Source organism: Xiphias gladius, chromosome 24, assembly GCF_016859285.1.
Source record: "Xiphias gladius isolate SHS-SW01 ecotype Sanya breed wild chromosome 24, ASM1685928v1, whole genome shotgun sequence".
In the NCBI taxonomy this organism is placed as follows: Eukaryota; Metazoa; Chordata; class Actinopteri; order Istiophoriformes; family Xiphiidae; genus Xiphias; species Xiphias gladius.
The window spans coordinates 14,513,654-14,532,683 of record NC_053423.1 but is presented as its reverse complement, the minus strand read 5'-3'; the positions used below and the strand labels follow the sequence as shown (position 1 = coordinate 14,532,683).

Below are 19,030 nucleotides of genomic sequence, written 5' to 3'. Positions count from 1 at the left end.
ATAAATGTTTTGTTGTTTGTAGCTTTTACATTTTAAGTGTATTCATATTCTTTTAGCTTTATTTCTATTTTTCATGACTAAAAATGAACGAGACCCTGCTAATTTATTATTATTATTATTATTATTATTATTATTATTATTATCAACATCGTTTTTTATTTTTAAAATGTTACTATCTGTTCTTTTCTAATGTTGATAGTTTATTTAACATTGTACTGTTTAGGGGGCGCATGTGAGTTGCAGATCTCTACTATGCATTAAATCTTTGCGGAGCTGCAGTTTAGCCGTTGATATCCCTGACTATAATAGAAACTCCTAAAACACTACATCAAATATATAGCCCTTAGGAAACATATAGACAGGTGAACACAGATAGTTACAGACGGTATGGACCTTTAATATATTTTATTTTTTTAAATTAAAACTTCACGGAAACATTAAATTCAGGCATTTATAGGAGATACTAAAGCCGGTCAATCATCAGCAATCGACGGCGAGTGAGAGCCAAGAAGGTCCACAACACCGTGCACGAAAATAGAAGTGAAATCTGCCTGCAGAATATAGTTTTGGTTCATATAAAGGTTTCCAAATCTCCTGTTCAGTACCCCTCAGTTCGGCTCCGTGTGTCCGCTGCCTGAACAGCACCATGTTTATCCCTTCAGATAACTCGCCGCCCTCCTTGAGAGATTTCACCCTCGTCATGGTGAGTGACACATCTGGAAGAAAATGCTCATCGTTTAGTCCTGCCGCGACTTGCCTCTATGTGCGCTTCTACCACTGAAGGTCTTAGCCGGACAAATGTCCCTCAGAGGGTCGTGTCAGTGCCAGTTTGTTAGACCCAGCTCGTTGGGTGGAGGCGGGACATGTTAGGACAGTAAGTCCCAGAAGATGGTACAGTTCTAGTCATTTGTTCAAGCGAAAGTCCCGTCACTTTTATCTACGTCAATGCTGTGAAACGGCATCTTATCATTAATTAGTTATTCCTCGTGCATTAACGTGTAAACAGCATCTTTAACTATTTCATAGAGGGTTGCAATGACTGGTTATTTTCACTACGGATTAATCTGCTGATTAATTTCGCAGGTAATATATGAGTTGTTTGGTTTGCATTGCATCAGTAAATAGTAACAAATGTCCACCACAATTACCCAGAGCCCAAAGTGACGTCTTCAAATCGCTTGTTCTGCCCAACCAATAGTCCACGCCTAAAAACGATCCAGTTTACTGCAATTTGAGACAAGGAAAAGCTGCAAATCCTCACATATTAGAAGGTGGAGCCATGAAATGTTTTGAATATTTGTATTTTTTTTTGCAAAAAAAAAAAAAAAAGACCTGGCCTATCAATAAGCCGTTATTGTTTACTCTCCCTCCAGCCAGCCGTGGCTGTTGGTAATGTGGGTCAGCTGGCGGTGGACCTCATTGTGTCCACTCTCAACATGAATCGAGTGGGCTTCATACACACAGACTGTCTCATCCCGATGGCCGGGAACAATCCGTACGCCACCTGCAAAGAGGATGCCGAGGAGCTGCACACCCCCGCAGAAGGTACCACCTTTGGGTCTTTTTTATTTGGCTGCTGTAGATGAGTAAATGTGCAAATTTCACCTGTCAAGTGTGTACTTTATTAAAACCAGCACTGAGGAACTTTTTGAGGTATTTTGTGAACGGTTAAATTCTGCTAATACAAATAATAATGACTTTCCTTCTGTGATTAGCTATCTACATATATAGCAAAAAAACCCACTGATTTTTAAAGTTTTTAGCGTAACAGTTGTTAGAATGTTTGATAAACAGGTCTCGCTTCGTGTCAGTTGCTTTGGGTCAAGCTGTTTCATTGTGTTGCCAGGCTATGAAGACTCTACATTCCCTCGGTTCTTTGTTGTCACGGACTAAAATGAAGACTGACTGATGTGTCTTTATCAAGTATATCAAAACAGAGTCTCGGTGGCTGCTCGAATGAAATGTGAGACAGGTCATCAACGGTGTAATTTGCAGCCACTGTGGAGTGAAGAGAAATCCAACACATTCCCCAAATCTAATCTTTAATTAATCCGTGCACCTTCTCTCGTTCACAGTTTATACAGCACCAGAACTGAAGCTGGCAGTACTTCAGATCAGAGCGCCAATTATTCAGGTAAAACCAGTCTGTTGCTTCAGCATGAGCTGATTCTGTGAACCTTTTTTTTTTTTTAATTTTTATATTTATGTTATGATCCGAAATGTTTTGACATGAAGAATATTGCTTTACTTTTTTTTATTAATCGTCAATCATCCAGATGGGATGGGTTTTTTTTGTTTTTTTTTAGTTTGAGGCCTAACCTCTTTAATTGTATAATCTAGCTTGTTTTTTTGTTTTTTGTTTTTTGGCTGATGTATGTTTTAAGAGACTCTAAACTACATCTTTATCTTCCAAGATGAAGTGGTTTGTGTTTCCATGAACCCAGACTGGAATTGGCATCATTATATTTATAGCTCTAACGTGTGTTTTAATTGCAGACAAAATCCAAAAAGTTCCGTCAGCTGATTGTGTCTTGGATCAAAGCCAGCGGGTTCTCCAGGACTGTAGTTCTGTCCAGCAGCCACGCCTACCAGAGGGATGACCGACAGTTGGAAGGGTAATAACAATGCACTTCACGTCACCACTGCATTTCTTTGCCTTTACAGACTACAGAGTCAAGTCTAATAGCCGATGTGTATGCATGCGTTGTAGCACTCCTTTGAGGTACCTGGTCACTCCGTCCCTGCTGAAGGTGAGTGCAGACGCTCTGAAGGAGCTGGGCTGGAGGGAGATGGAGCGAGTGCCGGCCTTCCGGGGACTGACAGATGCCGACACAGAGCCACGCCTCTGCATCCCCGGCGGAGGCATCACCAAAGGACTCTACACGGACAGGTAGAGAAATAGAGAGAGATGCATCAGCCTGCTGGCAACTTCATACAGACCTTTAGTCAGGATTGATCTGAAAGGACACAGAGAAAAATTTGAACTGGCCTATTTGTATGCAAGTTAAAAGGTGAGGCTGGTTGTACAAGTTCTGATCAATCATTTTTATACACCTAAGTATAAGAAGTAGAAAAATAGACAAACAGCAGTTACAACTCTATGCGACATGAGTCTGGGTTCTATATTCTGTAATTAACTAATGAGCTGGTTATGCAGCATTCTGGTGTAATTCACTCATTAAGTGCAGTCATAATACTGCACCAGTTGTGTGTGTGTTAGTGTGTGTGTAGCAAGCAGCATGTGACACGTAAACCGTGCTAGCTTTTTTTCTCACACAGAGTCTTTCAATCATATTTCTGAAATAAAGGTCTCTGAATTCTATCTTTACTCATAATGACCAAATTCTATATCATAATTACGGGGAATTGCAGCCATACTTACAAGAAAACAATGAAATGCCTCAAAAGCGTAATGCTGAAGTATCACAGTATTTAAATTTTTTATTTTCACTTTAATCATGTTACACAGTATTGTGGGTATCTTTGCACCTCGCAAACTTTGATTAGGTATATTTCAGATGCCTATATATTTAAAATCTAACTGGAGATCAGGAAAACCTGTTATCTTCAATACGATGGTGACAAAAAACATAACACATTCCCTTAACACAATTTTAATTCAGTATACTTAAATAACTCTGTAATAATAATAGATAGGTTGTGAAATAAATAAGTAAGTGAATAATCACAGGTTGTGATCCCAGGTTTTTATGTATGTTTGTCTGACCACGTGGGCTGGATGCTGTACTTAGTTGTTCCGAGGATCTTCCGCTGGCTGTGCTGCTGCTCTTCTGTTCAGAGGGCGACAACATCCCAGACGCCTTCGCCCTCGTCAACCACCTGAACAACTGGCTCCATCTGCTGGACAACCCTGTAAGTGACAAGCCGGAGCCAGCGAGACGTCCAGTACTGCAGTTTTGTTGTTGTAGTTCCAATTATTCTCAGAACTAACTTGCAGAGACTTAAAATTTGATTAAGAAAAGTATTCTATCATAGCAGTAGTATAGCAGAAATCTCTAATACAATCTCCAACTTTGCTGATTAGATATTTGTAATCTTAGTTTGTCTTACTCTGTTCCAGAGCCAAGAGCCCAACAAATGGAAGATCCCAACCTCCTGGAGTCTCCTTTTTGGCAGCGGCATCCCTCCTGCACTGTTCTGATACAACAGATATTTTGTTTTTGCTATTTTTATCTTCTAATTAGCTCAGACCTTAGTCAACTCTTGGCTGGGGTCACATGTGCCTAGTGAGGAGTTTTTTGTGTCTGATAATACTGGTGATTGTCTGCTATAAAACAACAAATTATACCGAGTTTACCGGGTCTGGACTGATAACTTGGTAACCCCATATGAACCTTCCCATGCTTGGAAATTTATCTGAGTTCCATTTATTTTGATGATAATCTTTACATGTAAAAAACATTACATTTTATAAAGGACATGACCCAAATGTGCACTTCTGGAATACTGTTTCCTAGTATTTAAGAATTTGAATGTGTTTTGCAATAAAATATTATCACAAGAATCCAGTGTTAATTTATCTAAAACAATAAACTTTGTTTGTGTTCCTCTCACTGGACCTCACCTCCGCCCACTTAGCTGAAAGTGGTTGGCCAGGTGCCGTATTGTATTCCTGGCAGCCCCACCTCTCTGTAATTTGATTCCTCTCTACATGTTACAACGGCTTACATAGTGGTGACAACAAGACAGTAGTCTGATTCATACTTTGACCTTGTAGAGCCATTTTGCCAAGTTTGTGGTTTTCCTTTTCCTTCTGCATCATTGTTCTGAGAGGTTTCTGTGTAGACGGCCTGTGGGAAAGGAATGCTCTGACAGCATTTTTTTTTTAAAGAGAAATCCTACAATGAATCTTTGGCTCTGAAAAAGGAGAATTCTATCATTTAAAGAACACTACTGGCCCTAAAAACGTTCAAAATATTATTAATATTGATTAAGCCGTTAATAAAAATGTTTACCTTGAAAGAATGAAGTGAGATCATTGGAATATTTTTCAAAAGCATTTAACAATAATATTTATCAATAACTCTTAATCTGTCTTTTAACGGATTCTGCACCATTTCTAATTCTTTCATTTACTTATATAGCTAATTTTAACCTAACTTTTTCTAACCTAACTGGTTATGTGCCTGACTATTTCTGAGCTGAAGGCAGCAACTTCCTCCCCATTTTTTCAGTCTCTGTGCTAAGCCAACTAAGCTAACTGGGCGCTGGCTGTAGCCTTATCTTTTATTCTGTCTGTTTAACTTAGGCGCACGAGTGGTATCAGTCTTCTCATGCAACTCTACAACATTAAGTATAAGTCTCAAATAATTGCTTTAAGTTAAATCCTTTGTTTGTGATGAAATTCTGAGGTGAAAATTTGTGGCAAAGTAACCATAAAAAGGACAAACAAAAGGTTGTTACGTAAACTAGATAATACCAGTTTTATTTGTAGATTACACTCTGAGAGAGAGAAAAACTTAAGACAAAGTAATTTTAATTGGAGAACAAGTCATCAAATCAGCTTTCTACTGCATTCAAATTTGTAACATTGTCATGTGTCTTTCTGGGTTTTTTTTATAAGCAAAAAATATGTCTTTTTACACACATCTTTTAAAAAGAACACTATTTACATTGTGAAAACATTATATGCCACTGACTTTCTCATGTGGGAGGAGGCACAGCTTTTCATTTAACCAACCCCCATCACTGTGAAAAAATTCAAGTAATCTTTTATAAAAAAATAAAACATTTTCATTTTTGTCTCTGAAAAAAGGTTTTCTAAAAATACACATATGAACACCATTACAAATTGGCAATGCATAGCCCTGTTTTCAATCGTAATTTCATAAATGCAAAGAAGCATAATAGAAAGACAAAGCTGTAAATAATATTAAAGCAAAAAACTGATTTTCTGACTCCAGGAGCAGCGTAGGTGGTGGTTGAGGTTGGGCTGGGGAGGGGTAAAGGGCTGGTGTGTTTGTCTTTTTAAATGTGCGCTCCTCAAAGAATGTCAAAGTGTCTGCTGTAAACAAGTAGGAGAGGAAGAGGAGGTATGAAAAAGCTGTTTGTGTGTGTGTGTGTGTGTGTGTGTGGGGGGGGGGGGACGTGTTGCTAGAGGTGTGTGTATTAGGGGGGAATGCAGTGGCTGAATAATGCTGTTGGGCTGGGACACAAAAAGGAGAGAGAGGTAAGCTGGCTGTTGAAGCGGAGGTGGGGAAGGGGACAGAGCTCCTTCAGAGGAGAGAGGTGGAGTTCCCTGCCGATGTTGGCTTTGCTGCCAGAGCTGTAGTCATGTCGCCACGGGTGTAGGTGGTTAGCTGTCACTGGTTTTCACCCTGTCACAAGACACAAAATATTTCAAGAGCTTGAACTAAAGACTAATTTCTACCAGAGAGTCAGTGAAGCTCTAGAGTGATCAAAGGAACTTGTGCCACAAAATCAAGTTAGCATCTTCAGCTTGGTGAAATTTACATGATTAAACTTTACCAGAGAGAGCAGAAATCTAAAGGAAGAGATGCTCAACTGCTACCAGGTACTGTGGCACAATACAGTGTCTTAGATCACTTTAATCAAATCAACATTAGATTGATTATCAATGCAGCAAAGGCAGCCGTCATGTTTAATAAGCAACATGTCACACGGTTCAGATGTTATCAGCTGTAAGTGCAAAATTTTCAAGAAAATTTCCATTTAGTTAGTCGAGAGAATTAGATTTGGTTATCGGTAAGCTAAACTAAAACTTGTCTCAGGATGACCTGGAAGGGTCTTAAAGATAAGCTGAAACAGTTAGTCGATTAATAAGTTAGTTGATAAACAGAAAATTGATTGTTCAACAAGTCTTTCTGCCAATTTAAAATCAACAAAGGCCCTCCTAGACCTGACCATGAATCTCCTGATGAAAATCAAACACCCAAACTTCAATTCAAACTTACTTTATTATCCACAAGACAATTACGAACCCCGCCATGCTAAGGTTCCGAAGAAACGTAAAGACCTCACGACACAACGTTGAAAGTTACTAGAAAATTACATAGCTACATGCAACGAAGCTTTATAAGCCCAATTCATTTGGTGTGATGGGCCGACAGCCTCAACAAGGACAAGAATTTTCTCTTAACCGGTGAAGTACTTAAGGACTTACTCTGTATGATTGTCAACGGACCATCCTTGATTCTACCTTTCTATCCTAGCCACCATATTTGCAAACACATTAGTGCAAAGCAGTGGTTGTTGATTGTAACCGGGTTTTGTGCTGGCTTACTCAATAACATTTGACAGAACTGAACAGACAGTTAGAAAGCTGCCACCAAATCGAACATATGATTCACAGTATAAATTAGCACCTTGCATTATTCCAATTTAGCCTGACATTTCAGAGCTTCAACAACCATTAACCACAAGTATACACACATACACACGCCACACATACACACACCATGCTAGAGTGCAGCCAAAATGAACAAACCTCCAAACCGCAGGTGCCAAGCTAATCACAAAGAGAAGAACAAACCCCCAGAAAAACAGAAACAGACACCGAGTCAACAACAGACACCAAACAGGCACGCGCGCGCACACACACACACACACACACACACACACACACACACACACACACACACACACACACACACACACACACACACACACCTCAACGTACAAGAGTGGGTGTTCTTTTTAAAAGTTGTGGGTAAACTTCCTCCTCTAAATGTGCTCTTCGTGGTTGTTGTTGCTGTCTCAGAGGGGGGTAAAGATACACTGCCCCCCACTGGACAGGCCAGCTCCTGTCATGTGCAGCAAATGCAGCCCAGACTGTCCGAGAAGAACCACAACAGCAGAGTAAGACCTCGTCAGAAATGGTGCAGTTTTGGCCGTATTACTGGAACAACACTGACATGTTACACAACAAAGGGAAGGCTTCTGAGAAATGACTTAGTGAGCCATTTTTGGAGGTGCACATTCATGAGAAATAAGCGCTTCCTCAGGTCTAACCATCCCTCCTTTGTGAAAACATGAAGTAAATGTCAGACTGGTAGACTAGTCGATTCATGCCAAGTGACTGAAAAGGTTGAGAGAAAGGGAAAGAGAAAATTAGAAATAGAAAGGAAATGAAGCCTCAGTTCTGCTACTAGGATGCTGAGTCATGCTCAGGGAAAGCCTGGATTCCCTTTGATGGGTTAAAAGTAACGAAGCTGAAAAGTGACTCATATCTTTTCTTCTCTGACATCTCTTTTACATTGAAACAGTTGTAAAAGACACTTACCAGTGTAAATTACAGCAAGTGCTGAATACAAAAGAGGTAGTGTAGTGGTGCATGACAAATCATCTTGGGATGCAATAACAACATTATGTTTGGTGTATGAAAAATAAGAGGTGGTTTCAGCCAAAAGATATGATCACCTTTTTCTCTTCCTCTCTGAGTCATTTGTCCTGGGCTTGCTTTGGGGTGTCTTGGCTGTGCCTGATTTCGAGATACTGTCTTCTCTGCGTCGCTTGCTGCAAGATACACAAGGAAAATGGGTTTAAAAAGCTCTGTTCAGCAACATTATGCCATTAATAGAAAACAAAATGCCACTCAGGTACCTTTAGTCAGAGGAAGGATAGATGTTATGCTAAAAGACTTTATTAAGTCAGCCATAATGGTTAAAACGCCAACCATTTTCAACCTGACAGGGTCTTCATCAGGGCAGAAATAGTAAAAAAAAAAAAAAAAAGAATAGACAATACACCAGAAATAACAATAATGCATTGATCCTGTTTTTTGTGACTGATTGGGAAAGGCAGTTTTTAAACCACAGTCAAGCCGTGGTCATGATTTTAAAAATTGCCCAAACACAACCGCACCCATCCAAGAAATTTTTCTCAGTGGCCACTAAAAAAGCACTGGAAAATTAGAAGTACTTAGAAAGTACTTAAAAAAACATGTAAAAATTCCACATATTATTTGCTCATTTAAATGTGACTTAAAAAAAAAATCTGAATTGCCTTGAAGAGTCTTTAAAAACCCACCATGTGTGTCAGAGTAGATTATAAACTTCTTTTGTCGTTTAACCCCCCAAATTCACAGAAAGAATACAGAGGACATGACCTCAGTTTCCTCAGTGGTAGCTATGGCCATGTCCACAGTACTTAAATGATCACTGATCTGAGTGCCAAATGAAATGATACAAAGTTTCTTACTAACACAGGTAAACCATACAGCCAGCATTATCTTCAATAATTACATGTTAATAGGAGCATTAAAACTCATGTATGTATCAATCTAATGCCACATGAAAAATTATATTATTGTAGCAGCACAGGCTCTGCCTTCTGTCTAAAACACCAACTGGTTCTGATATATGATCACAGGCTAAATTCGAATCAAAATTTCAAAAATGAAACGTCTCTTTCAAATGACATTCTCACTAATGTTCTGCCACAAACTGGCTTTGGCTGATTCTAATCTGTGTATCAGACAGAGTGTACTGACTGTGTTGTGCTGCCATCCAGCTCCTGTTCCTTGCAGGGAGACTGTGCGGGTACTTTGCCGTCTTGCCTGTAGTCCTCTCCTTCCTCCAGCTGGCCCCCCCGTTGGCTGCCGTTGTATCGCTCCGTCGGAAACCTGGCCTGAGGCTGAGTTGAGGGGCGAGACTCTGATGTTGGTTCCTGATCTTCCCTTGACAACTCCCGCCACCGGTTCTACATGGGGGAGAAAGACGGTAAACAGGGTGGAAAGAAATTGAAGATAGCTGTGTTCAAGTTTTTCTACTGATTCAATAAATAAGCAGAAAAGAATTTGAGAGGGATACATTAAAGACTTCAAACTTTGTTGGAAAAGCAGGCCATCATACCTATGTTGACACCGATTAAAACAGCCTATACTTGGTCACTTTGTTTCTTAAATTATATGATGGAATGATGTGATGATCTGTACTAAAAACACTGCAGCTTGATGCACGGAAATCTCTGCTCTGTCAAGTATTCAGGACATTGATTTGCACAAAGTACTGCAATTTCATACTTCATTATTGACTTCTGACATTCGAGACAAAAGTCAGTAAGCCAAGAAATATACTTCTCCTGTGAGAAAGGCGCCAAAGGAAGAGAAGCAGAGAAAAAGAGAATATGAAATAGTCACACTTTCACTCTCAAACTTTCAGTCTCACTTGTGAGAACGGTGGCTGTGGTTGGATCAGGAGGTGTTAAAAAATAAAGAGCTCACAATATATGAAAGATAAATACTATGATTTATGAAGTGGGTGAAACTGAATGGAGGTAAGGTAAGTTTAAAAAAAAAAAAAAAAGAAAGTAGAATCAAAATATACACATTTCCAGTGTGATGTGTTGTAAAATCTAACCTGAATGTCAACCACTGTCCAGGCTGTAATATAAAACAGTGGCTGAGACTGCATGTAAAGGAAATGTTATACTGTATTTTGACATTAGTTTTTTACCACTTGGACTGAATCAATTAGAAAGCAATTTGTGTCACTCAGAAAAATGTCAAAGTTCAAGTTGGGTGGAATGTAAATGTACACCTGTCTTATTCTACGTGTCATAACAGTAATTTCAAAACAGAAAATATAATAGAAACTTGGATAAGAGTTCAAATGCATATATCTTGGTCTCGTAAAACCCCTGTTAGTCCTTATCATACCACTGTCATTCACTTTCTTTTCCTGTCTTCATCTCAAAAGCAAGAATTGTGAGCAGTGGTTGAGGAAGATGTCATTATGAGATTTTTACAGAGAGTATAATGCCAAGCAACATTTTTCCATTCCATAAAACAATGAATATCTATTTGGACTTGAACCAAAGGCAGTGTTTTCATCTTTGCCTATGATAGACATACAGCCATTTCATCATTAAGACCTGAATGTTGTGCCTGGGGGACTGGCCCAAATGGTCTGGTCATCAGTAGGAATTAGAATCAAGTAGAAACAAGTTCAATGGAAACTCCTTGTGATACTCTCTTGTAAATAATACTTTTGGCTGGAAAATGTTTTTACTTGGAAAAAATTGCTCACACCGTGGTTCTCTTGCTGACAAACATTGATTCCCCTCAATTTACACTAAGTGGGTTTTTGGCAGGCACAAACAATAATAATATAGATGGAGTAAAAAGTAAACAAATATCAATCACCAAATCCATACACCACCATGGATTTTGTGTTTTTCTCTGCAGCCAAATTCCCGGTTCAACAGAAGCATAAATTACCCTTGAGAACCTGTCTGGTGTGTACACTGTTTTTGAACCATATTTTAAAAACTGTAATAATTTAGAAAAACGACATTATATTACTGTATTTGGACATTTAAAAGCTGCTCTTGTCACAGACAGCCCTTTAGCTATGTGAAGTCTGAACACAAGGTCTTTGCATCTCTAGTTTCTTAAAGAGCTAGAGTTCATCATCTCTCTCCTTACATGATAAATAAAGCTCTCATCTTACCTCTGATCGTTTTCAGAAGAAACTACTTCCACTGGGAAAATGGGACTAAAAAGAGTCTGTGGGTTTACGAGCAAACAAGAGCTACAGAAATAAAATGGACAGGCAAAAGTACTTAAAGAATTGGTTATGTTGTGTGTGTGGTTCAGGTACCTGTACAGAGGAGTCTCCCATAAAGTATTTGGTTCCTTCAAGGACAGCCATGTAGGAGAAGCGTAGCTGGTCAGGGGTCTGGATCAGGCCCATGCGGTACTTCCTCATGTCCAGCAGGATGTTTTTGATGTCCACTGATGACGGGTCTTTCCTCTTGTCCATCTGCAGAAGACAGCAGTATAAATTTAGCTCACCTAACCAGTACGAACTCCCTTTTCTCTATATACAGTGACTAATTTGTTGGTTGCTTTCAGAAGAAAGATTCAAGCCTAGCACATTCTTACGCTGTTACACATCCCAAGTCTGTGAGGGTCAGTATAGTTTTGGGATGAAATGCTGTACCGGACATTTTTAGTATGCTATTTTTCTTTGATTTGGCTTATGTATCTCTACATCAGTGAGTTTCATGTGCCTTTGAGCATGATGGGGCAACCCAAGAGAACAACTTTGCACTTCAGCTGTGGGTCGTAAATAACCACACAGAAGTTCATTTATGGTTTAGTTGTTTGAGATGTTTGTTCTTCAGTATTTTTCTCTTTTAACTGTACCCTGAACCAGGTATCAATCTGAAAATAGGTTTAATTAAAATTCAAAGTAAAAAATTTAATCAACCCCCACTTTCAAAAACGAAAATGATTTATTTATTCAAACAGAAAGTCAGTAACTGTTAACATTTCGCGTATTGTTTCCTTATGAAACAATTTGTGAATTTTCAGTAAAAGCATCAAATCAGGCCTCATATGGAACAAAGAGGCAGGACTCACCAGGACCAGACATGTGTCGACTAATGAAAATGTCCCTGAGCGCCCGATTCCAGCACTGCAGTGAACCACAGCAGGCCCATGGTCGACACCCAGCGCTCTCGACTCCCGCACCTTGAAAAGGAAGTTTAGGAAGGATGCCGGGGACTCTGGGACACCGAAATCAGGCCATGTGGTGTAATGAAAGTGGTAGATCTCTCTTTTCTCCCCTGTCTGTGAAAGCAGACAAACAGATGCCTCATTAGCAGCTATAAAACTATAAAACTTCTATTTATTTGCAGTGAGACTCGGTGCTTCGTGCTTTTTAGCAGTACCGTTTGAAGTCTATGGAAGTTATTTTGTGTTTAACAGATTAACTAAGCAAACATTTACAACAGTTTCAGTTTCAATTTATGCAATAAACCAGGATTTGAAAACCTGAAACAACAGAACAGTAAAACAAGACATGTGTGAACTTAATTTTCATTCTTGTTTTTCTTGTCATCATTCATGCATTCAATTTTTTTCAGTTAATATTTTCCATTTTGTATTAAAAAAAAAAGGGGGGGGGGGGGGTCCATTTTGAACTTTCAAAACCAGTGAAATTCACTATTAAAGCATGGATGAAAATCTGATTTCAAAAATGCAATATGCAGCAGAAACACTATATCTTAAGCTTGTTTATTTAAAATACCTAAACTGCTCTGCTGCATAATTTGCACCTAATTTGCATTTTCTCCCCACCTCCACAACTTTGGATGTGTGGGATGGTGAAACTTGGGTAAATATTTGTTTAAATCGGTGTGAAAGTCTGTGCAAACTAAAAACAAAGAGCCTTAGTTGTGAACAAGGGTGTTTTCAGCTCTAAGAGGCTTTGGACAACACAGGTCCATGTGATGTGTCTTGGTGTGACATCTGTGAACCATTTCAGTTCACCTTTGTCACCTTTTACTGGAAATTCCCCTTATACAAAAAAATCCTCTGGCCTACATTAATGTTCTGCAGCTCCAAAATTCTGGTGGTGTAGTAAGACTTGGTGTCTTCTGACAACAGCGTGACCAAGAAACGTGTGTCTCTGAAGGCCATCTCCCTCTCCTCAGATGTGGGCCAGTACTGGGCACACTTTTCCTGTCACAGAAGAGGAACAGGGAAAAAAAGGAAAAAATAAAATAAATTTTTTTTTTGACATACCAAAGAAAATTAAGCACCTGACAAAGAAATACACCTGATGAAAACCAGATGCTAGCCGAGAGGCCAGCACAGACACATATACAGATACAGAACTTCTATGCATAGCTCTCCCATTAAAATGAACAGCTATACAACTATACATATCAGCACCTTTTGTGTTATGTCACACTGTACTAATAAAAATAACAGGATGCCCACAAAATTCTAATAATTGTTAAAAACTAGTAATAATCACAACTTTATTTCGTTGCATATAGTTTGTTTTTAAAGTTTTTCTCATGTATATTAAATTTGGGTATTTAGAAATTGTAATTGCAGTCCTCAAACCACACTCTGAGTTTACAGCACAACTAGATTACATATACAAAACAATCTTGACTTGTTATTTTTTTGTTTTGTAAAGTACTTTGAGCTGCATTACTTGTATGAAAGGTGCTTTATAAATGATGTTTCTTCTTCTTCTCCTCATTATTATTATTATTATTATTATCATCATTATTAATATTATTATTATTATTAGCAGTAGTAGTAGTAGTCTTAGAAATAATCAAATCTAGATTGAGAAACATCTAGAAGATGAGAATACCAAACTAAATTCCAAAAAAATTCCTGATCCTGTAGCACACTTGAAGTACTATAACTTTATCAATGTTTCTGGGAATAGCAAGTCATCTGTTATTACTACGGACAAATACTGTGAAAAATACTTAGGTTATGTCTACAACCAACATCTCCTCATTCAGCTGTTCTCTTCTTCAAAGAGACAATGACAGAACTGTTGAGGGTAAGTCTATTAAGATTTACAATGGACCATTCAAACAAATATCTAGCTGAATTAAACAAGTTGCATAAATCATTTCACACTATCAGCAGGCTCCAAACTTTGACAAAGTGTTTGCGTTATTGCACATAGACTAGTCATACTCTTTATCTGTGGTGTATTTAATATTTCTACAGTCTTTGTATGTGGGTGTGTTCACACCAGACATATGACAGAATTTAGGCCAGATAATAAGATGTCGGTGTTTTGTTGTGTACTTACTGAGCCTTTCTCTATGACCCTGTTGAGCATGATGACCGCCTTGGTCTTCTGCTCCCAGATCATCAGCCAAAAGTGACCACAGGTATTTCTGAGAGGGCCCTGTGGACAACAAATACACACACATACAAACATAACTTGATCAGTTACATGATGGCAGTAAATAAGTCCAGTGAGATAGTGGGAAGTAATTTACAAAGGAAATGTGTGCAGCCCTTCGGGCATGAGCAACAACTTCAGATCCAGTAGCTGAGATTTGCAAAATGATAACAATTTACCTAAAGCTCAAGGCCAATGCTAAAGGTTATGATGTGGTTAGGTTGAGAAGACTGTACTTTGTAAAATGTTAAATGTCAAATGTCTCCCTTGGACGAACAATACAGCATAGATAACATACACAAAGGCATAGACAATGCTAAGATGATAGCAACAAGTCTTTGTTTTGATTTTTTTGTGTCATGTGTAAATACCATAAACGGTGTCATTGACAGGACTGAAAATAATATCATCACGTACAGCAACACACTGTCTGGTATCTTCTCATATTTTTCAAAATGTGACAAGAAACCTGATAGGTGACTGATCGCACAAAAGATTATGTGGTTATTTGTCCTTTAAATTGCTGAAGACATGAGAATATTCAAATTTGTGTGGGTTGAAGACACCACAATGTAGGGCTTCTGTTTACGAGGCAATGTTGATGACTTTGGCTTTATAAATTACATCAAAACACACAGGAAAACAGTCATATCTTATCACCATAACATTTGTAACTTTGGCTCTTTATTCTTAATCATAGCATTTCAATCTGACATATATAAGATAAGCTGTCAAAATATCATTACTAGAAGTTAGACAGCTGAGGAAATTACAATACAGTGATCCTTACATTTTGACAGGTTTCTATGACATAAGTAGTGGTTGTATGTTGGTTTAAGCAGTAAAGACCGAAAAATGTAATCGTCACACAAAACCTCCTGACAGTTAAATAAGGAAATGTTTTCAGCCCAACTGCCAATGTGACTCGTGGTGCTATGCATGCAAAGTGATTTTCAGATAACAGTTACCTAAAAATGGTCGTCACCTGCAAAACATGTATGATCCCACAAGCCATCATCATCATCAAGCTTCTGACTGGGATCAGCCTGCGACCTGGTTCTTTTTGTTCATGAGGTAAATAGCTGAATGGAAAAACTATCCAACAAGGGTGGTTCTCCTGAGACAGATTATCTCCTGAAGATTTATTTCTTTGCCATTAGATGTCAGTTTAGTGACCTCTGACAAATTTGACAGCTTTACTCTCTACATAAATATTTCTATTAAATAATGAAGTTGAAACATTCATTTCATTATTTTCTGTTCTTTTTTTCTTGTATTGCATTGCTACATATTTATTATGTAAAAATAAATAAATAAATTATCAATGATCACCCTTAATAAATAGTATTATGAAAGATCATTACTTTCAGTTTTGAACTACTACTCAGAATTACTAATTATTTAAAAGAAATAATCAGATGAAGCAGACATTCACCAGCTCTACTTTACTTTGTAGCCGCATGGCCACATAAACACACAAGACTTGTGTCAAAACCACACCCGCTCCTACAGTTAGCATTACACAGCAATGCAGAGACGTTAGTCTTCGCTTAATGATTTAGCTCAACTAAACATGCAGTCCTTATCATCCATTGCGCTCAGTGAAACAATATATACATGCATAATTCAACATGAAGTCTTAAAAACAAAACGACCCCGCTCTGCCCATCTGCTTTGACAGCAGACAGAGTGATTTGCTTTTCTGGCATAACGATCAGCCACCCGTTTTCTGAAAACACTCACTAAGCAACTTTTGTTAGGAGAATTAAGGGTGTTCTGTTAATACGCTATGGTACAGTACACAAATTATGATAAACTTTTATGTAGTTTTTGTTAATTTAGTAGAGACAAGTTTTAGAGCCTAAATGATTAGTCAGTGATTAATCACTTGACAGAAAATATATCTGCAACTATTTTGATAACCAATTAATTGTTTACTCACCATATAATAGGTCTGCATGGATGATTGTTATTGAAAATGGAAAAAAACAAACAAAACTTGGACTTGCCTGAGTCAATATGTAACTTCTCTGGGCTTCCTCTATCTGTACCAGACTTGCGTTGATGTAGTCATTCTCTGTGTTCTCCAACCTTACCCGACTGTGATCAACTGCAGGCAGCGTGAGGGAGACAATTATTAGGGGATCGGTTGTAAATTGACAGACACAATTAGAGGCTTAGAGAAATGTCACGTGTAAACAGTTTCAACTTTCCACAAATGTTTACCCACATGGACTGACATCTCTGTATCTGTTTCGGTTGCGATTTTCTGGATACTTTGCCACCTTGTAGGAGCACTCGTGGGACTGGTTCCTGATTTCCTGAAAATAGCAGAAAGATTGTTTAGAAACAAGAATTCACCGGACTGGTGCAAGTAGGAAACCAGTCTCACCCTATCTAAAATGTGTCAGTCCAATAATCACAGTGTCCTAGAACAGTTACATGAGCTCTGAACATCATCCAACTTCTCCCATTAAGATCCTGCTGCGGAGAAAATACGGGTAGAATGGAGTATAAAAGTCAGACAAGTGAATAGCTAAATAATGTAGCTGATCACAGAGAGCCTGAACCGCATGCACAAGCTTATGACACTGACTAAGCTTACGGTAACATTTACGTTGTGATTAAAAAAAGTGTTGCAGTGTCTACTGACAAACTTAAAAACATCTAGAACGGAAAAAAACAAAAATATAATGAAAATTAGAGACAAATAACAGGCTAGAGATCAGACATTTAATGAGCCAGCCAAACTGTTAGCTTGCTAGATTAAATGCGCGCTTCAAGTACTTACTATCTGTGTTAGCTTCATGCTAGCTATGCTAAAGGACTTACTAAGTACAGTTTTTGCCACCGGCCCTCTGAATCTATGTCTTCAAACTCCTGGTCCATTTTCACTGTGGAAATGCCAGTCTGTTCCAAACAAGGTTAGTAAAATCAGTCGGACTATCTACCTCATTACTTTATTCAGCCTAGAGAAGCTTTTAGTAAAAGAGCTACCACTTCCTTGCGCTAGCGAGCTGTGGCTACGCGTTCGCTCGTTATCTCACTGGTGCAGTTGACATCTGAGCAGGTGACGCGTGCGCATGCGCCAACAGAGGTCCCTCCGGTAGCTGTCAAACCAAACGCAGCAAAGATTTTGAGTGAACAACCGAGATGAGTCCATCTAAAGCACCCATTTTGAGAATAAATGTTTATAATTTCGCCTTGATAGTCTACATACTTTTTGTTATATTACAGAAACATATCTGTTTTAGACCGTTTCATGAACGAGTTGTTTAGTTGGAGAAAGTAATTGATGGATTTGTCAGTATTTGCTATGATTTTCATGTATCATTTCACAACTTGGCCTAGTTGTTCAGATTTAAATTATAAGTGAACACAAAAACAAACCTAGGACTACCACTATTTTCATTTCCAATTACTGCACTCTACGATTATTATTATCTCTTTTTTTATTCGATTGATAAATGTGGTTCATAAAATGTCAGAAAATAATGATAATTAAAAAAAAAAAATGCCTACCACAATTTTGCAAGGCTATGCTTTTGTCTGGCCAGCAGTCCATATCCCAAGATATTCAGTTTAATATCATGGAGAACTAGAAAAAAAATAAGAAAGCAAATATTCATATTTGAGAATCTGCACCCCATGAATTTGGGCCATTTTTTTTTAAAAGTGCTTTATCAACAACCAGTAGAGTTGCTAGTTAATTCTCTGTCAGTCCCTTAATCAACTAATCATTTCAGCCTTTAAAATCTATCGTATGAAAATACCAAAATGGCAGGCGGGTGTAGCATTTTCAGCAATAATTGTGAAGCCAATTTAAAACAATGTGTGTACATTTTGATATAGTTCTCAAAGAGGCCACTGTGGCATCATCGACAAAGTTCCAGGTTATTTGATAATTAAATTGAAAAAATAAACATTTTATTTATTTAGAAAATAATTGAATCCAATAATCAATGGCATCATATATTCATGATGTATTTGACAATAGCTAATACGGCAGCAATTCCCTTCTAAATTCAAAAGAAAAAAAACACTCAACAGTAACACTATTTGGGTCATGCAAGCATGTCCTTGGTTAAACAACGCCATGCGGCTTAGAAATGTGATGCTCGCTGTGCCGGACAGAGAACACTTTAGGAATCATCTTCTTATCAGGCTGATTACCGATAAGCAAAGAGGTCAGAAGCAAGATTTCTAATGCAGCTGAGCTCTCGCCCATTTCCCTTTTCCACCGAAGACAGATCGGCCTTTAATGCCGCAGCCAATTGTTCGACTGGCTGCGCTTTCCTTGTTCCTCCATTTACTTCACTTTTTGAGCCAGGTTGCTCAGAAACACCGATGAGAAGAAGCCTCATCAGACTGTCTGCTTG

The 19,030-nt window shown here is 38.3% G+C and overlaps 2 protein-coding genes across 4 annotated transcripts; one reads left to right on the top strand and one right to left on the bottom strand.

The window, feature by feature from the left end:
• The first annotated feature begins 479 nt into the window (after positions 1 to 479).
• Positions 480 to 4,829, top strand: psmg2 (proteasome (prosome, macropain) assembly chaperone 2). The gene is made up of 7 exons (XM_040121045.1): positions 480 to 703; positions 1,374 to 1,545; positions 2,076 to 2,134; positions 2,497 to 2,615; positions 2,711 to 2,890; positions 3,753 to 3,873; positions 4,082 to 4,829. The coding sequence occupies exons 1-7, from the start codon at positions 647 to 649 to the stop codon at positions 4,160 to 4,162; spliced, it is 789 nt and encodes a 262-aa protein (XP_039976979.1). The 5' UTR covers positions 480 to 646; the 3' UTR covers positions 4,163 to 4,829.
• Positions 4,830 to 5,655: 826 nt separating this feature from the next.
• Positions 5,656 to 17,782, bottom strand: ptpn2b (protein tyrosine phosphatase non-receptor type 2b). 3 transcript variants are annotated; one of them, XM_040122282.1, is made up of 10 exons: positions 17,699 to 17,782; positions 16,882 to 16,972; positions 16,661 to 16,761; positions 14,556 to 14,654; positions 13,313 to 13,450; positions 12,347 to 12,556; positions 11,583 to 11,744; positions 9,473 to 9,681; positions 8,401 to 8,496; positions 5,656 to 6,338 (listed from the first exon to the last, which is right to left on the bottom strand). In XM_040122282.1, exons 1-10 carry the CDS (start codon positions 17,711 to 17,713, stop codon positions 6,317 to 6,319), a joined length of 1,143 nt encoding a protein of 380 aa, XP_039978216.1. In that variant the 5' UTR covers positions 17,714 to 17,782; the 3' UTR covers positions 5,656 to 6,316. The 3 variants fall into 3 exon arrangements, with proteins under 3 accessions (XP_039978216.1, XP_039978214.1, XP_039978215.1); XM_040122280.1 differs by lacking the exon at positions 17,699 to 17,782 and adding an exon at positions 17,484 to 17,692; XM_040122281.1 differs by lacking the exons at positions 5,656 to 6,338; positions 17,699 to 17,782 and adding exons at positions 7,649 to 8,059; positions 17,484 to 17,692.
• Positions 17,783 to 19,030: the final 1,248 nt, after the last annotated feature.